General features: G+C 37.6%; 1 protein-coding gene across 1 annotated transcript in view; it reads right to left on the reverse strand.

Moving 5' to 3' along the window:
- Window positions 1–20849, reverse strand: part of PPFIBP2 (PPFIA binding protein 2) — a gene marked incomplete in the record, with an annotated part of 2221164 nt that overhangs the window by 357899 nt on the left and 1842416 nt on the right. Inside the window, 3 exon segments of the mRNA XM_044058974.1 lie at window positions 1256–1321; window positions 1582–1691; window positions 4795–4901. Of these exon segments, the coding sequence (XP_043914909.1) occupies window positions 1256–1321; window positions 1582–1691; window positions 4795–4901 (283 nt within the window).

The following is a 20849-nucleotide window of genomic DNA, read 5'->3' on the forward strand; positions in this document are numbered from 1 at the left end:
CCTCATCATACTCATGTATATTAATCACACAAAGTCTTCTTCTAATGTCACATTAAAAAGGCTGCTGTATCCTCATACACTTCAATCTACATAGTAAAAATAAAGCACATGGTATTTAAACAAAAACTGTCCAAATGGTCAAAAACTACAATTTCTGGGCCAAGAACCTCTCCTCTCGTGGTATATATCCCTCATCCTCATATACTTCAATGTCACATTAAATATAAGGGGGTACACTGCTGGTATCCCTCATCCTCATATACTTCAATGTCACATTAAATATAAGGGGGCACACTGCTGGTATCCCTCATCCTCATATACATCAATGTCACATTAAATATACGGGGGCACACTGCTGGTATCCCTCATCCTCATATACTTCAATGTCACATTAAATATACGGGGGCACACTGCTGGTATCCCTCATCCTCATATACATCAATGTCACATTAAATATATGGGGGCACACTGCTGGTATCCCTCATCCTCATATACATCAATGTCACATTAAATATACGGGGGCACACTGCTGGTATCCCTCATCCTCATATACTTCAATGTCACATTAAATATACGGGGGCACACTGCTGGTATCCCTCATCCTCATATACTTCAATGTCACATTAAATATATGGGGGCACACTACTGGTATCCCTCATCCTCATATACATCAATGTCACATTAAATATACGGGGGCACACTGCTGATATCCCTCATCCTCATATACTTCAATGTCACATTAAATATACAGCGGCACACTGCTGGTATCCCTCATCCTCATATATTTCAATGTCACATTAAATATATGAGGGCACACTGCTGATATCCCTCATCCTCATATACTTCAATGTCACATTAAATATACGGGGGCACACTGCTGGTATCCCTCATCCTCATACACTTCAATGTCACATTAAATATACGGGGGCACACTGCTGGTATCCCTCATCCTCATATACTTCAATGTCACATTAAATATACGGGGGCACACTGCTGGTATCCCTTCTCCCTCCACAGCTGGATGACATGACAGACTTTCCTGTTGGTCTCCTTTGGCTGTAAGCATGGCAAGAACTTATCAGTCTAAAATTAAATATGCTGCAATACAAAATTTTTACATTAAACCACAATGAAGAAACTGCAGAAAGATCAAATATTGCAGATAAAGTCCACCAAAGGTTGCAAAATGCAACAATCTAATTTTCCTTTGTAAAACAGAAATGAGTCATTAAGAAATAAAAAGGTATTAACTTACTTTTGTTTGATTCCGTTACTCTCATGTGAATGAGAAGAGACTTCTGAAGGTACCTGAACATTGTTGCTGTACAATGTAAAATATAAAATAAAACCTCAGTAAAAAGTTCTAGCAAAATATGAAAGAAACAGCTATTTAAGTTTACTGATGTTCCTGTAATGAAAAATTCATAAATATTCCTCTGCCTGGCACCCATAAAAGTAACTAGCATTCCTCCATCTATACAATGTTTTTTATCAGAAAATATAAACAGAAACTGTATTTAAAAAAAAACACAAATAAAAACTGCAGTTTGATAACCAGTTTATAAATTATTCAAGAAGTACCTGAACTCGAGCCTGCAGGGTGAGGAAGGATGCAATACGACTGTGGGAGATGATCCCCTCGACAATGAAGGATGGGAGAATACCGAGGAGGAAGATCCCCTTGACAACCTCTAATTTGTGAAGAGAAATAAAAGACCATCAAAGAATATCGGACATTTAACCACAGGTCATTATAATATAGTCAAAAACATAAGAATACACATGACTAGACGATTTTTATTTATTCTCTGTTGACCATATTAGTCCCACTAGGCTAGAAGCCTCTGTTAAGGGGAGACCTATGATGGTATTTATACTAGTAGTGAAATTTGGGCACACTATATGGGAACTTTCCCTACACTTTTTGATGGGTACCGCAGTATCTTGTACATCCACCTGAGCTACCACCAACTCAGTCAGAATAGGCTATGGTTTAACATCTCATCCAAAGGATGACAGACTCAAAAGTGCAGCATCCCCCTCACACTGCTCTATGTATGTTATCTACTGTGACACTGATACTTTCTGTAAATGCATCAGGATTTTGATTCCCCATCTTGCTGTATTAGGCAGCTACTACTATGGTATAGCAACTGTGGCAGTCTGTAATGAAATAAGCTTGTATCACTTAACTGAAAACATCCTACCATATTATCATTTATTAAAAGCAGTGCAGAACATTTCTGATAATGTTGCTAATCTGGCTCCACTTTCAATGGGAATATAAAAATACTGCACTTTACTGGAGTATAGCAAACATACCTCCATGCTCAGTGGTAATTCTTAAGGTGATATAGCCTTTATCAGCAAAATTACTTTGCTCTCTGCTCAACAGCCTCACCATGGTAACTAAAACAAAGATTGGTAGTATAGTAGTTTCATCCATATCAATGAATCCTTTCCCATTACTATAGCTACAAAAAATGAAATCCTCCATGGAAAGATATAAATAAGTATCCAAATAGGACACTTGGCATGCAATGTAGCATGGGAAATATAAACCAGGTCCGATAAGATACTATTACTTACTTGTGGATGTGGGGTCATTTGCAGAGGTCAGACAGACAAAAATGGCAGTAGTTACACCCATAGGCTGTGGTGTGATTTACCACCTCAGACAGACAGACTCCCTGTTTTGTGAAGCTCTCACAAAAGCAAACAGAAATATATTGTGTAATCTAGCAGGTATTTGTGAACACATGCATGCCACAGGTAGGGTCATGTGATCAAGACTCATTAAATATGCAAACATGCTATAATGACAGCATGCATACTTGTTATAATGACAGAGTTCTACATGTTTTGCATTAAAAACATGGATCAATTTGCATTCCTTATACTTGGTCGTACCTGTATGCAAACATGACATTCATGGACAGGGGATCCAACTGTCCTGATATAAACAATGTATTACAAATGCTTCCTGACAACTACAATTGACTCTTCTCATCACATGTGCCAAGCCATTTTTTTTTTTTTTTGTGGGGGTGGAAGGAAACTGTTCTCAGAGAAATCCCATGCAGATCTGGGAAGAACATGCAACCTGTACACAAACATACACATACATATACACACAATAACTGGAGGTCAGGATTGAAAACCAGATCCTGGACTTGTGAGGCAAAAATCTGCCTTCCATATGTTCTGCATTGCTGACTCATTCTAGTCACATTTCATCCTTTTTTAAATACAGACATGCAAGTCAAAAAAGAATAAAATCGCAACAAAGGCAGCCTTTATGCACAGGCAAGACTTACCTCCCTGCATCCCTCATACCATGCAACTTGTATACATCAACCGAATCATGATACAGTAGGTAAAAGTGAAAAATAAACACCCACTACTGTGCAACAGTTTCTCATACAATATACTGCATCCAATTTTGTGAAACTGTGACAAAAGGAAATTGTATTAAAGCCACTTGGATGAGAATGCCTCAACAAAGTTTAAGAAAGCCCAGAAATCTTAGCCACTGAGTTGCCATGCACTTTGGATAATGAACTGTTATGTGGTCCTTAAATGATAAATTTCATGGAGACTTCTGTACATGCCAAAAAAAGTACTTGTCTAAATTAAGAGATTAGTTACATTCTTGTTTTAGACCTCTTATGTTACACAAGTGCATGGGTAATTTCAGTGTCAATAGCTGAAAATTGCAAGGTACTAATCGCTTAAGTACTGTTTAGTGGTCATGTTGATGCCTTTGCAAAAAACATTTTTAAATATATGTATATGGTTGCACTTCATAACCGTGAATGCTCAAAAGAATGAACATTCTCTTTTTGTTTTCATCTCAGAAAGACTGGCCATGGAAAAAGATCTCAGGTGTATATAAGAACCTGCTCTTTCCGATCTTGGGTAACTCTGCATGGAGATGTCAGAATTACAGAAGTATCAATATACATGCTGTTTATGAAAATATTGCAAGTGATGACAGAAAAACATTTACAGTTTTTGATTCTTGGTTAACTAATAGCTGTCTGGGTGGCCCATAATCATTGTACTAAAAAGAAAAAAAAAAAAGAAACAAACTAGAGTTCGCATTTAGCTACATTGTCTTCTACTTCTAAATGGCAAGAGATTAAGGAATATTAGACTATTAGCTTTGCACTTCATACAGGAGGCTTTTACTTTAGGGCTGTATGTGGTTTAAAATTTGCAAACACAAGGAACAAAGCAGAAGCAGTCTGCTGAGACTCTACAATTTACTTTTGAAATTATTTTTCTTTGTTAATCCTCTGGTACACATCCCAAATAATCTGCAATAAATATGTGCCAACATGTGGCTGTGCATTCTGTACACTTTACTAATGTGTTTCTCTTGATTTTTATAAAGACATCCAAGGTCTCAAAGAATATCCTCTGCCTTGCACATTTCAATACTTGTGGAATACCTGAATATAAGTACATACTGATTCATTACTTTTGCTCATTTGTTCACTTCTTAGCAATTTTTTTTAAAATTGTGTTATCGCCCTGTAAATATTTAATGTTATTTCTATTAGCTATGTTAGTGCCATGTATATAAAGACTGCATATTTTTATTTATTCTTTTTTTGTATATGTGCTATTGCAGACACCAATAACCTCTGTATGCCACATATCATTTGTCTCCTAGTTTATGAAACTGGTATTGAGGTCTCAATAAAACCTGGGCTGGACCTCAAACTAATCCTTTGGAAAGAGCTCCCTAATTTAATAAAGAGATACAACTTAATAAGTTTAATCAGTTACCTCAAGTCTTGCTTGTTCCACTTGGATATCTCCAATGGGACTTTGCTTCCGTAAATTACTACCAAATTCATCCTCACTGCTGCCAAGCACAATTCCTCCAGGAACACCTAAAAGGATGTAAAATTGAAGATACTAGGATATGTACTATAAGGCAAGAGAAGAACAGTAGGACTTCATGTTTTTGTAATTTAAAAAAAGGCTATGGCAAATACACACAAGAATGCAATCCAGCAGCAAATTCATTTTAATATCTATTTTTTTTCAAGTTCTTAGCCTAAAATACAATACTCCAGTAAGATGATAGAGCTGTAAAAGTCTGCACCATGGAGATGTAGGTTTTAATACCACAAATTCAACTTGGTGACTGTCAGTTTAAGCAAGACAGTTAAACAGACTGTCTCTCTCTTACATGGAAACAGACAGTTTTGCTAATGAAGATATGCCTAGATGACACAACCAGGTAATAGTACGGTTATTTCATGGAGTCCTTTGGGAGACAGGAACAAACAAAACGCATGACTTTTTGCTATTCTCAGCACGGCTGAACAACAGTGTCAACAAGGAGCAGCACTTGGTGCAGAGTTATCTTTCCTGTTCAGTTTATCTTACTTGCATACGTGCTAGAAAATGTTTCATTTTATACATTTGTCTACCATGCACTTAATCAGTTATAAATGACACAGAAATAGTATAGTTAATCAGAATAAACATTTACAGTTTCATAAGTGTGGAAAAGTAAGTTTACACATGAGAAACATTAAAGTAATTTAGTGCACAGGTAGTGTTATGAGATGTGCGAGTGTGTACATGTGAGGGCCTGCATGGGTGATTGTGTGTCTGTGTGTGTGTGTGTGTGTGTGTGTGTGTGTGTGTGTGTGTGTGTGTGTGTGTGTGTGTATGTATGTATGTAAAGAATGTGTGAATACATCCGCAAGTCAGGTTGGCTGTCATACTTTCATACACTAATGAGCAAATCCTGCAACATGGTTCCAGGGGAACACTAGCCACCATCAGGAACAAATGTTCACATGCTGGTCTAGGCGAATTACTAGACACCAAGCATAACACTACAAACTTGGGTTAGGGAGAAACAACCATACCTCTCAAATGTCCAGATTTTCACAGAAAGTCTGGATTTTTGTCTCATATTTTTGGTCTATTACTCATAAAATGTGTGGTTTTCTGACAAATCACTGGGATGATATGAAGATTGAAGTCACTAAATAATTACATACATTTGAGTTCCAGACAGAAATCCTTCAGATAATGTAAGTTAACACAAATCCTGTTACTCTAGCAACTTTTGAAGTTTATAAGAGCAATACTAAAAATTTGTCCCTACTTTTGGGCCTCTGTGCCCCCATTTTGTCTGGCTTTGTCCAGTTTTCTTGTACTAAGGTTGACAGGTATGAGAAACACTAGACACCAAGGATAACTATTCAGGAAGATCTTATGTCTTAATGGCACTTGAACATAATGGAGATTCGGAGGGGGGATAAAACACTAAATAGAATACTGAAGATTGAGGTGGGGGGTGGAAAATCATTAGAAACCAGGAATATTCTACCAAAGCATGCTTTAAAGACACAATTAAAAACACTGTTGTGGAGATCCACAGGGCACCATGCATACTACAGGTAGCTAGCCTTAAATGCACTAAAAGATTCCAGACCTGTACCCATCCAACTTTCACTGACAAATTTAGTCTGTACAATAACAATAGACACCAGGGATACAATGACAACAAAAAAGTTAACTATAAAGAGGGGGTGGATCTGAACCCCTAACCACAGCAAATATCATTTTTTAAACATATTTAGGATTTTGGGCATTATTCAGTGCCCGCAACAATTTGTGACATGAAGGAGAGGGAACATTAGGTATAACCTTTCAGCTTTGTAGCACATGAAACTGAGATACAGCTAAAATTAATGGTGGGACAAAATCGTAGACTGATTTGGGGCAAAACCATTTGACCTTACAAAGTCAGTACAGTCAGTGAAGACTCTAGCTTGGCTGGGTCTTTCTTGCAGCCTTTAATACTTATTTTGCAGGAAACCCTAATGTTTAATGGATATCAGGTTTGATTTTAAGCTCTGTGTTTCTAAAGTATAGCCTAACAAACCATTTATACTGTACTGACGAGGTCAAAAAAAGGCAGAAACATGCACATCTACAGCTTGAGGGGGTTGGCTGCATCATGTCTATACTTAAAGACTTAAAAGTTAAAAGTTATTGACATTTAAAATAACATAGTGGAAACTGTAGTATAGTCTTAGAGGTCATTTGCATATATCCCATGGGATTAACAGGGCAAAAGGTTTAAGGCATTACACAAGCAGGGTCCTTCATATCTTCATATATAAAACTATATAACTCTCTGAAAAATTAAAGCATTTTATAAATATCATAGTACAGTGGGGATCAAAGAATCCAGCCTTTCCTAATGGTAGTGTGATTTCAGAGTTGGTATATATAATTTTCCGGGGGTGTGGGGGATGCAAGGAAGCATGATATTCTATGATGTTCTATAACAATATAATAACAGCTATGAATGAAAAATTGTGCTGTGTTGCCATTTATATAGATTTAACTTTAGCATTTGACTGGGTCATACACAGAACACTAATCAATAAATTAGAACAACTAGGTATTGATGTACTCTTGATAAGATGGATACCTGCATGGCTTACAAACAGGATATCATACAGCAATTGGACAGGTGAAATTCTTGGTAACAGTCAGGGTGTCCCACATGGCTCTACCTAGGCCCAAACTTGTATAGATATCTTTCAGACCTAACTTTTTTTTTATCTGAGGTGTGATATAGTTTATATGCAGATGATCTGAAATTGGCTAAACTGATTACATGTGTTACAGATAGGTTATGTCTGTAAAATAACTTGACTAAATTGACCATTTGGGTACGGCAGTATAATACCTGAAAATACATCAAAAATTAAGCATATGAGATTTGGGATACATAAATTGAAAGGTGATTCATTTAAGTACCTGGGTATATGGCTGGGGATCCAGCTCTGAGTTTTTCAAATCATATCAATCAATTGGTTAATGACAGTTATAGAACTATATGCTTTATAAAAAGAATTATAAAGTCTATGAAATCATAAAGTTATTTTTCGTTAGTTACATTACACCCAAACTTGAGTATGGAATAACAATATAGAAACCTTGTAAGAAAACAAATATGAGTAAACTGGAAATAGTACAGCAAATATATAACCGAGGGCATTCATGGATGTGAAAATTTAAATTATAAGAGACTAAAACATCTGAACATTTATAGTGTCTCGTACAGAAATCTAAGAGGACATCTTATTCAGGCATATAGGACATTTAGAGTCAACTATCTCTGGGAATGTTTGGGGTTATCAAAAAATACTACAGAATTATCAAACAACCTATGAAGACAATTCTACAGGAATGAATGTACTAACTGGTTCTCTGAGAGTGCAGATGATGCATGGAACAGACTACCAAATTACATTAAAGCGAGTACTAGTTTAGATATTTTTAACAGCCTGGACAGTTATTATGGGAACAAGTGTTTTGGTATATTGACAGGCTAGAAGGGCAATAATGCTTGTGCTTGAAATATTTGCATACATGTATGTAAAACAGTTTTTTTCTTGCTTTGTTCAACCTTCCAAAAACTTGAATGAAATATACAGTCTTGACAATATGTAGTTAGAGTTTCCAAAAACTCAAGTTTGACATAAAAATTTAGATATATATATATATATATATATAACCCCTAACCGGGAAAAGCTGAAAGACACAAACAAATATAAATATATATATATATATATATATATATATATATATATATATATATCTATATATATATCTATATAGATATGTATACATGGGTCCATTACATGACTGAAAGCTGAAAATACTGAAAAATCATTTGACTGAATTTCAGAATACTGAAAGCTTACAATGCTGAACTGCAAAATACAAAATGTTAAGCCATAGACACATGTGTTTCCTTTCACCTGTGAATTGCTTAACAAAAAAATGCACAGATCCATGAATACCAAACATTTCATCACAAATAACATTAACATTCACAAAACCTAGGTTCACAATACAAAATAAAAACTGCACAAATATCACCAACAATTCGTCTCACCAAATGAAAACTATAAAAGAAAAAAATGCACACTTACAACACCAATTACCAAGTCTTTCCAAAACTAAGAACTACTTACTTACCTTATTAACAGACACCGGATAATATAAAACCAAACTAGGTAGGGGGCTGTGCCCCCCACACACCCCAAACTGTATATACTAACCCCGGAATCAAACACTACAGTGGGGAAAGAACATACACTCTCTACTTACCTTAAAGAACTGTACACACTGCCATTTTGTATTTTGCAATTCAGCATTGTCAGCCTTCAGTATTCTGAAATTCAGTCAAAAGAGTTTTCAGGAGTATTTTGAGCTTTCAGTCATGTAAAGTGGACCCATATATACATACACACAGATATACATTCATACATACACACATATACACACACACACACACACACTCTATGATTTATATATATATATATATATATATATATATATATATATATATATATATATATATATATATATATATACACATACACACACACACACATATAAATACACACACACACACGTGTGTGTAGACACACATGTATGTATAAATATATACACACAGACATACAAAAAAATATAATATCCATATACATATGTGTTTGTGTGTTTATTCATACAGACATGTACATCTATATCACTACAATGTTTACATAAAAAAATCCTAACACAGCATTTTTTCCCACTCTATGTGATTTTGGGAGCTAACTCAACCAAATGCATGATCTGTATGAAAACATATTAGAACAGTATGTGGACATCTATAAAACAATGAAATGGTACTTAAGTGACCTTTTACACAACAGAATGTTGTTGCGTCTTTCGGCTTTTCCCAGTTAGGGGTTGCCACAGCGGAACTCCGGTCCGCTAATGATTGGCAGTAGATTTTGCACAACAGAAGAATTATCTCAATTCATTACAAATAGCTATTACTGTAGTTCTAATTTAATGTGAACAATATCACTCTTCCAAAAAGGATTTTCTAAATAACCCATATAGTCCTCCTTACTAGTACATATTAACTCGGAGGTTGCTTTGTCTTGGAGAAAATGGAATTGTTGTAAATATGGTAATTTGAATTTCCACATATTTCTAAGGTAGTACAACCCTGGAGTATGTACATTCAGGTTTCAAGGCATACATAGTGCCACCACAATGAGGAATGCAAGGTGGGGGGAGCCCCCCAGCTGAAATATCTGAAACAAATTTAGATTAGGTTAAACCTGTGCTATGCACTGAATCTACTCAAATGATTCTTTACAGTGCTTTCAGAGCCTCTATCAAAGTGCTTAAAGTTACTACCATTTTGCAAAACATAACATTGCTGCTAATTTAATTTTACAGTAATACAATTTAGCAATAACCAAAAAATGGTTATGGAAATCACGAGTTGCACACAATTGGTGTAGTGTGATCACAAGGGCGAAATCTGAATGACCAAACAAAGTCAATCGTGATACCCACATCTAGGGGTGGGTTATTGCTATTATACAGCAACATTATTTAAGAAAGAAATTGCTTCCCTTTCTTAAATAATTTCATTTTATGACTGCAATGCAGTGTTCCTCTACCACCTGTTCTATGTACTTGACGAAACTCAAGTCAATCCAAATATTGACAAACACTCTAGCCATGGGGGATTTCAATTACGCAACCATCAACTGGGAAACCTACTCTAGCCCTAACTCACTACCACAAAAGTTCCTCGACTTTGTTAACTCAAATGCCCTGGAACAAATTGTTCAAACCTCAACAAAAGAACAAAACATACCAGATCTGGTCCTCAATAACATGACAAACAAATGCACCAGTGCAAGTCTTGGACCCTCATTAGTTAAATCTGACCACAAATCATTTGCCTTCGAACTGGCACTAACACCAGAACTCACAAAGGATGAAGTCAAACTTAAAAACTTCACCAAAGCAAACTATACTCTCCTAGGGGAAGGTATAAATGCATTACAAGCCCCACCCCCCAGGTGGAAGTGGTAACTACACCAAAGCTTGCACTAAAACCCTGTACAATCACTTGTATAAGTGCACAGAATCAAAGCCATAGCCCCAGGTAAAAAAAACAAAACAAAAAAACACCCTAGTGGACATCTAGCATCAGCAAACTTTACAACAAATGCAAAAAAGTCACTGTCTAAGAAAACTAAGGTGAGGACACAAAAACAGCAAAGCACCCTCCTCAGCCTCAACAGGCAAATAAGACAAAATGTCAAATCCTCCAAGGGTAACTTTGAGAAAAACTTAGCAATCACAGCCAAATATAATCATAAGGCCTTTTACAGCTATGTATGTAGCCTAAAAGGTAGGACCCAAGCATGTGCCGAATTACTGACTAACTGTATCACACATATTGATCCCGTACAGATAGCAAACCTGCTAGTGGAGAGATTTGATAAAATTTTCACTCCCTCATCCCCTATCCCCTCCACACTTATCACAAACCTTGTCCCCATCCCACATATCCAAAGAGCAGGTTATTAAAGTCTTGTCCAAGGCAAACAACACAACCTCTATGGGACCAGACGGCATCCCAGGCTGTTTTCTAAACATGCAAAATACTAATACATGAACTAGCATCACTATTAAGTACCCTATTGAATCACAGCCTAACCACTGGCTTTGTTCCTGCAGAATGGAGAACAGCAACATGTATTCTCCTCCACAAAGGTGGCTTATCAACAGACCCAGGGAATTATAGACCCACAAGTCTGAGCAGCCTCATCTGTAAAGCCATGGAATGTATCATCATGGACTTCATAAATACAGAAGTACGTGACTTCCAAACCCTGGACATGACTCACTTTGGCTTCAAGGGCAGATCCTGCCTATTAAACCAGGTGGATTTCTTTGAAAATGTGACCAGGGCCATTGACAAGGGCAAATCTGTGACTTGGCAAAGGCCTTTAACACAATCCCACACTCAGTCAGTACTGATAAAATTAGCAAACTGAATGTAAACCTCTTCATTGCAAGAGGGGTTGCCAACTATCAAAGTGGGTTACTTCACATCCACCAGCAGACTTGTCACCAGTGGGGTGCCACAAGGGTCAGTGCTGGGCCCCCTACTGCTTGGTATATACTTCTCAGAAGTTCACGCCAAAACTAGCGGGCTGTGGTTGATCAAGTTTGCGGATGACTGCAAACTGGGTACAATTATTGAAATCTCCAAATGATGTCAGTATACTTCAGGAGGGTCTTACGCAGACCAGAAACTAGTTTCTTAGTCTCAAACTGAATGAAAAGAAATGCATCATCATTCGCTTCAGTAAAAATAATGTCCCTTCAGACTACCAGATTAACATCAACACCCTTATATATATATATATATATATATATATATATATATATATATATATATATGTGCGTGTTCAAAACGAACCTGGACGAGTGGATGGGCACCAAAAATTCTTACCGGGGATAGTGCCCACAACCCTCCTAGACATGTAAAGTCATTAACAAATACAAGCCTGGGCATTGGCTAGGCTTGAAATGACCTTTGGGTAGATAAGCTAGTAACCTTCTACGATTTCACTGACAAACTGCGCATTCATATGGCACTTATGTCATTACTCTTTCATAGTACATAATTGCAATGCAAGACTTGAACAGAGAAGAGAGCAAATCTCAATATATTTTATCCTCTGTCTATTTTAACACTGCAGAGCTAAGTCTTGGCTGACTTGGTTAAGAATTCCTGACAAAGTAAAAAAAATAATGGGGGACAAAAGGTAGAATCAGCATTAATTAAAAAGTTACTAGAACAGGTTTTGGCATCAGCTGCAGGGCACACATACGAGTACAAAAGGAGACAATTCACAATCACTTATGTAACACACACACACACACACACACACACACAGACACACACACACACACACACACACACACACACCACACACACACACTTATCCATACACACACACACCCACACACACACACACACACACACACACACACACACACACACACACACACACACAATGATACAGTTTCATGTGAGTGACTGGATGTTATGAAAATAAACAATAGTTATATATCGGATTTCCTCAAGTATTTTTGTGGTCTAGGTGGTTATTCTAGGGACATTATAAACAAAGCAGTGAAAGAACATTACGATGGTTTTAGTGACACTCAGCACATGTACATTACACCACGTTATAGCTTCTTTCTTGACATAAAAGTCACAAATTTCTTAGTTACAAAAAAGTTATTACTTACCATAACGTTCCATCTTCATGTTGTCAATCTTCATTTATCCTTGACATATAGGACTCGGTTCAGACTCTCGGAACTGGCACGGCTGTTATAACAGCTCAAGAGAACCAAAAATTCTCAAATCATGTCCCTACCCAGAAAGCCCCTCTCTAGATTACCTAAGATTGAGTTTTTGGCTATAAAGTAAGACAAGGAAAAGTGGTCCTATAACAATTGAAGTGGTTATGGCCAAAGTCATACATGAAACAGGTAACCAGGACTAGGGTCCATTCCACCAAGGAGTCTGCAGGAGGGGGAAGGAGGGACAACACAGATGAGACATTAAGTACATAACTTCTTTAACTGATGTTGTCAGTCTTGACTTAACACTTATGTATGGGACAGAGTCCCCAGCTACCTTGTATCTTGGGAGGACTTATGAAAGGATATCACTGAGCACCATAAAACCAAAGGACACAATTCCCTTGATGACCAGATCCACTCTGTAATGAGTGATAAAGCTTTGTGGAGCAGCCCAGGTTGCTGCTGCACATATTTCATCCATGGAAGCCTTTGCGTGAAAAAACAGCAGACATGGCTATTGCCATTGTAGAACGTGCTCTCACTGGAGCTGATAGTAGTAGTAGTAGTCTTCTTTCGGCTTTTTCCGGTTAGGGGTCGCCACAGCGGAACTCCGGTCCGCTAATGATAGGTAGTTGATTTTTACATGCCAAGTTACCAGCCCTGATGCACATCCTTCAACAAAGGTATGCCCAATTCATGCATGTCTCCACGCAGAAGACACTCTAGCTGAGAATCGAACCGGACAGCATCTTACTGTGAGGCGACAACGCTACCGCAGCACCACCACCACGGGTAATTAATTAGAGGTTTGTAGATAAAGATTATACATTCTCTTAACCACTTTGATAAAGTAACCTTTGAAACTGGTTTACCATGGATAGATCTGAAAAGGAAACAAATAACTGGTCCAACTTCCTAAAGTCTTTAGTTCGGCTGAGATAAAAAAAACACAATTGCCTGTGAACATCTAGTAAGTGTAAAAAATATTCGCCCTTGTTAGAAAAATTAGGAAGACTGGTAAATCAATAGACTGATTAATGTTGGTTTTGGATACTACTTTTGGGAGAAAGGATGGGTTGTTTCTTAGTGACACGATGTCCATATGTAAAATCAAATAAGGAGGTCTTGAAGATAATACTTACATTTCTGAAATTCTTCTGGTGGATGTAACAGCTGCCAACAAAATGGTCTTCCATGAAAGAAACTTCAAGTCACAAGCAGCCACTAGTTCAAAGGGGGAATGGACCAAGGACTATAGAACTACTGTAAGATCCCAGGGGATAAGCGGGTCTCTATAAGGTGGTTTTAACCTCAGGGTTCCTTTCAGAAAAACATTACCCAGCCTATGTGAGATTAATGAATGCTCTTCAAAGCCATCATGAAAGTTAGAAATAGCAGCGAGTTGAACTTTCATGGTAGAAGCAGAAGCTCCCTGTTTGACTAGCATAGCCAAAAATTCTAAAACCTTTGTGACTGCTTCCAAAAAGGGATCAGTTCCATTATCATGTGCCCAAATAGTGAACCTTTTCCACTTACGGTGATAAAGCTTCCCAATGGAAGGCTTATGGGAAGCCAACAAAATTTCTTGAACTGGAGAGGATAAGTTATTTTGCCTGATAATCAATGGAACTGTAGTACCCAAGCTGTAAGCTTGAGGTTTTTTATATGGGGAACTATGGAACTAGTCTCTGTGAACAGGACAGCAGGGTCTGGATCCGGGATCAGAGTCCACAGACGTTGAAGAAGGTGAGGCCAAAGAAATGGGAACCAAACTTGGCAAGGTACGAATGGAACAATGAGAATCACCTTGCTCTTCAACCTTATGGCTTTCTTCAAGAAGAGAGGTATTAGTGGAATGTGGAGAAAGACAGAGTAGTTCTGAGGACCAATCGTGAAAAACAGCATCTCTTGGGGACTCCCCCTGAGGGGGGTTGAGCAAAGTTAACGGTTTCACTTGTTGTTCAGAGGTGATTCAAACTGGTTGCAGCAAGGCTTGCCCCAGTGATGGAAAATCTCCTTTGCCACTCTAGGATTGAGAGACCTCTCATGAGGCAGGAGCATGCATCTGCTCAGCCTGTCAGCTATCACGTTCGAGCTCCCAGGGATGTGCATTGCTATCAGAATGCGGTTGAAAGAGCTTGTCTATTGCCACACTCAGAGCTTCTCAACACAGGGGGTAAGATTTGGTTCTGCCCTGTTTGTTGATGTACCAGACTACTGACATGTCTGATTGAACTGCAATCATTCCTAGATGAGGGGCATCTTGGAAGGCTTGCAACAGTAAGAGCACTACCCTCAGTTCCATAAGACTGATATTCAGATCTGTTCTGCCCAGATATTGCTCCTCACCCCATCTGGAAGGTGTCCATGGTCACTATGTTCTTGGGTTGGGGTGAAACAAATGGTCAGCCTAAAAGAATTTTCTCTGATTCCATCTACTAGGATAAGTCCTTCTTGCAGTGGTTGGTGATTCGGATTAGATGCGTCAAGGGATGAGTGGGACTGGACCACTGAGAGGCTAAAAGCCACTGCAGAATTCTTATGTGAAATCTTGCTAGTGAAACCAGTGTGATGGCCACTGCCATGGATCCTAGAGCCTGTAGAATTTAGAGCAGGTATGTTGTCATTGGAGAGAGAACAACATCTACCTGGGACCTTATTTTCTGCCATCTGTGAAGAGGAAGGGATGCTATGCAACAGGTTGTATTCAGGTAGGCTCCTATAAACTCCAATTGCCGAGTCAGACTTAGATGGAATTTGGTATGGTTCACCATTATACCTAGACATGTACAAGTATGTAGATTAAAATCTCTTGTCTGTTCTAGCAGATGCCTGGTGGGAGCAGTAAACAGCCAGTCATCTAAATAAGGAAACCCTCCAACTAAATCCACCACGGCTTACTGAAGAAAATAACAACAAATGGTGTTTAAAGCCAGCTGTTCCTTTATTTTTATCTACCATCTTGACTGGTAAAAAAAAAAAAAAAAAGTCAATGGCAGAAGACACACACACACACACACACACACACACACACTAGAAAGGAGGAGAAGAAAGTGAAAGGGGGGAAAATGGGGTACCACCAATATAGGCCAGTTACCAAGAGGTAGGAGCAAAAGGGATAGAGCTACCGATGATACAACAGACACCACAAGAAACCACAAGGTAAAAGGTAAACAGTACACTCACTCACCAAAGGAAAATCTGATTACAGTGTAACAGGAAAAACTACCAACCATGGTAGGCAAGAACACTGAAAACAGACAGAAGAAGAAGAAAGTTAATGGAGTAGAGAAAAGGTTCAAATAAAAATATATAATAAAAAATAATGAAATTACACTTAGCTCAGAGAGTTTGACTGATATGTCAAGTAGAAAAGCAACAAATAAGATCGGAGGTAATCTAGAGAGAGGCATGCTGGGTCATGACTTAACTCAAGAGCTTTTGGTTCTCACGAGCTGTTATAACGACTGAGCCAATTACACGAGTCGGAGCAGAGTCCCATACTTCAAGGATAAATAAAGATTGACATCAGATACATTATTAAATGCAGCAACTACTGGACAGTTGACAGGTATAAGTGCTTGGTTTTCTACTTATTTGAGCAGAATGATGTACACTATCCTTAAACGTATACTTCAGGCTTAAGTTTCTTATTATAAATAAATAAGTCCATTAATGCTTCAACAACTGTGTCACTCATAGATAGAATGAACTTTATCCCTATTTGTAACAATAAGACATCATCTTTAACCATACTGGATCTGGTCCTCACTAATAAGGGAGAGTGCTGCACACCCCCTAGTTTAATGTCTTCTCTGGTAAGGTCAAAACACAAAATGGTCTCCTTTGAAGTAAAAATAAAACCTAGAACCCCAGCTAATCCTAGAATATTCAGGAACCACTTTAAGGCCAACATACTTATAGTGTTAACCTGGCAAAATTTCAAGCCCCCCCATAGATACAGAGAAGACTGCTGCCTATGGAGAACACTTCACAGAAACACCATACAAGCATGTTAATAGCTGCAGAGAGGTAGCCGTACCCAATAGGAAGAAGTACAGAGCTAACTGAAAAAAGGAAGCCACCCTGGTGGAATCACATCAATAATAGGCTGTATAACAGAAGGAAGAATATCATGGCAAAAATTAGGAGGTGCATCACCCAGCTGGATAAAAGCACTCAAACTAAACAACTCTGAGGACAAAAAGTCTACTAAAGCCATATTCAAGGTAAGTTTGGACTCCCAGGCCAAGGACAGCCACAAAGCATTTGCTAACTATGTCTGCAATCTCAAAGGCAATACACAATTGTGTGTAGAGCTCATTGTAAATGGAGCCACCTATATTGAGCTAGAAGATGCAACAAACCTACTGATCAACAAATTCAGCTCCAACTTCACCTACCTCAGAAATACCATCAAATATATCTCCCCCTACTATCACTACGGGAACAGGTCTTTAATGCTCTCAAAGGCCAAGAGCACTGCATCAATGGGCCCATACATTATCCCAGGATGCCATCTAAATAGCATGAAACATGACCTATCAGGTCCCTTGGAATTGCTATTTAAATGTATCCTCTAAATACGTGAACAGAGAACAGTCATCCCTCTGCACAAAGGTGGGCCATCTACAGACCTATGCAAAGCCATGGAAAGAGTTACCGTGGAAATGATCAATAATGACATAGGAAACTACTACCCACTGGACCAAATCCAATTTGGTTTCATCAGGGGTGGGTCATGCCTATTCAGCCTGACTGACGTTTTTGAGAATGTCAGCAAAGCAATGCTTGAGGGTATAATGGTTTGCACTGCATACCTTGACATGACCAAAGTATTTGACACAATCTCCCATTGAGGCATTGTTGACAAACTTAAGAGGTTAGGTACAAACCCAGTGGACAGCCAGCTGACTCGCAGACAGGACCCAGGAAGTTAGACCTGGGAAGTCTACCTCTCCAAAGAGACCAGCCACAACTGGAGTCCCTCAGTGATTGGACCTGGGACCATTACTTTTTGGCACTTACTTCTCTGAAGTCAAGGCCAATGTCAATGGCCTGACTGACTACATTTGCAGATGACTGCAATTAGGAGTTGTCACTGAATCACCCACTGACTGACACAAATGTTACCCAGGAAGGGCTGACATAGACAACTGGTGCCAGAACCATGGACTAAAACTAAATGCCAAGAAATGTATAATAGTATCCTTTAGGAAGTCATCTATGCCAGTAACTATCATATTGACAAACCCCTAAGAGCTGTCCCAGTAGTCAGGGACTTGGGGACATACACAGAAGGTAATCTATCCTTTGACCATCGTGTGGCAACAGTAGTGAGAAAATCATTCTACGTTGTGCAACTCAAAAGGTATGGCATCTAGCTCCATCCTCTTAGTTACCATTGCCTATTTTATATATTCTGTGTTTTCCTTTATCTCGAGTCATACTGCAAGAAGATCAAAAAATCATGTTTCAACTATCTCCCCTTCTCATACTATAAAGTAATCTATTTCAGTTGTATACACACCCCTTTTGTAAATCCTTGAATTTGAATTTTTATCCCAGAGTTTGAACTTACCACATTTTACAACTTATAACATTTTTTCTTATAATGTTCCCTTTTTTATGCTTGCCTCTTAAATCACAATTAATGTCCCTTGTTATTATAACATGTACATTTATTACTACATAGTCTAAAATCTGAGGAAACAAGTTTTCTTTTCCTTTACAACTGTAATAAGCACACAGTGTTATAATTCTATACACTACTTTCCATTTTAAATCTATGATGGTTAATCTACCAATTTTTGCTAAAGTTCCATCTAGTATTTTATTGTATTTCTACAGAATACAGGTATCCCAGATTATTTATCATTTCCCATATTCCAGATTATCGTTTCTCTGTAAGATTTCTTCATTTGTTACAAATCTTGTGTATTCTAATATAATTACATCCACATCACATGTACTACACCATTCCAGAATCTCTGTTTATATTACTATATTCTTACGACTATGCACATTTACAGAAAGCACTCTTTCCATTTTCCCTACATTCATGGTTTCATAAGATCATAGTTAATTCGTAGGCTAGCTTTCTTAATAGGCCATTGTAAGCCCAGCCAATTTCTCTCCCAAAGATGAGAATCAAATACTGTACTTAGTGTCGGAGTCATACATCTTAACCAATATAACCTTGAATCATTACCTATATGTATTATTTTCCATCTTTTTTTTCTTTTGCACTTAACCCTTCTTTTCCTTTATTTTACCCTTTTACCAACAGAATTCTTTTCTTTTACCACCTCCCAATTTAGATTTTCTTCATCAATTATTTTGGAACCTTTTATGTCCTGTATTTTTTCTCATCTGATTTTTATTCTGTTTCTGCTGCTTCTTGTACTTCTCTTTGTTCATTTTCTTCTTTTTCCTTCCTCCTTTACTCTTATTTTCATTGTTGCAATCCACCCATAAATGTCCAATTTTGTTACATTTTATAACATTTGAATGCATTTATTTATTTTGCATCATGTCCCATTTCTCTACAAATAACATTTTCTTTTATCACAGTTACTTATCAAATGTCATTTTTTTTTGGGGGGGGGTATAAACATTTTGGATTGTCCCCAGTGTTTTATGACACCCCTATTTCCCTCCACATTTACCATGTTTGGTACATGTATATTTTTCTCTATTTTTAATACGTTACAATCTCAGCCACCAGTTCATAAACCCCTTTATCAAACTTTTTCAGTGTCTAGTACTTCTTTACATCACATTTTCAAATGTGCTTTCAAAGTCTCTCTTTCTACCTCTGTTTGAAATTGTACACACATTTCCTTTTTTGTTTCCCTGTTAAATGCTTTTATCACATAAGATTTCATGGGTTAGTCTTTCTTTTTTCATATTCTCCAAGAAATGGTTCCATTGGAAAAAAAAGCCTCAAATATAATGTCACAAAATGTCTCTGTTAACATGAATAAATGCTCTTACCTTGTGTGCCTTTATACCCAAATGAGCTATTAAACTGTCTCACACTTCATACCTGTCCACTTGTTAGTTTGAATCCTTACCACATTTTATTTTACCATTTTTAATTTTCTTCTGCCTTTTTTCTGCTTCTTCTCTTTGGCCTTAATTTCTTTCTCTGCAAACGTTTTCTTTTCCATCTCACCACTATTCTTTAGGATTGTGTCTACATCCTCTTTTTGTATTTTCTCCATAATATCCCCCAGGAAATATCTCCTTCATTTTCTGGCTCACTCTACATCACCATTTTTTTTAGTAAATCATCCCATAACCCTCTAGACTGGAGGGTTGTAATTATACACTATTCATTTGCTGACTTATCAATATCAAACAGATTTTGCTGTAACATCTCCTCAGAATCCTGCATACATTTTCTAGTCATGATATTTGCTTTCTCTTCCATTTCTCTTGCCACCCCATTATCTCCTTCTCTCTCCATCTGCCTCTGTTTCTCCAGGCCACCTTTGTGCCTCGCATAGAAACAGACAGTGCTCCTGAAAAATGGGTCCCACTCTCAACAAAGTATATGTTTTTTTTAATTGTATACATATGTACAATTCATATTTTACATATTTACA

The sequence above is a fragment of the Protopterus annectens genome, chromosome 17.part0 (assembly GCF_019279795.1).
Source record: "Protopterus annectens isolate FY-2018-M chromosome 17.part0, PAN1.0, whole genome shotgun sequence".
NCBI lineage: Eukaryota > Metazoa > Chordata > Ceratodontiformes > Protopteridae > Protopterus > Protopterus annectens.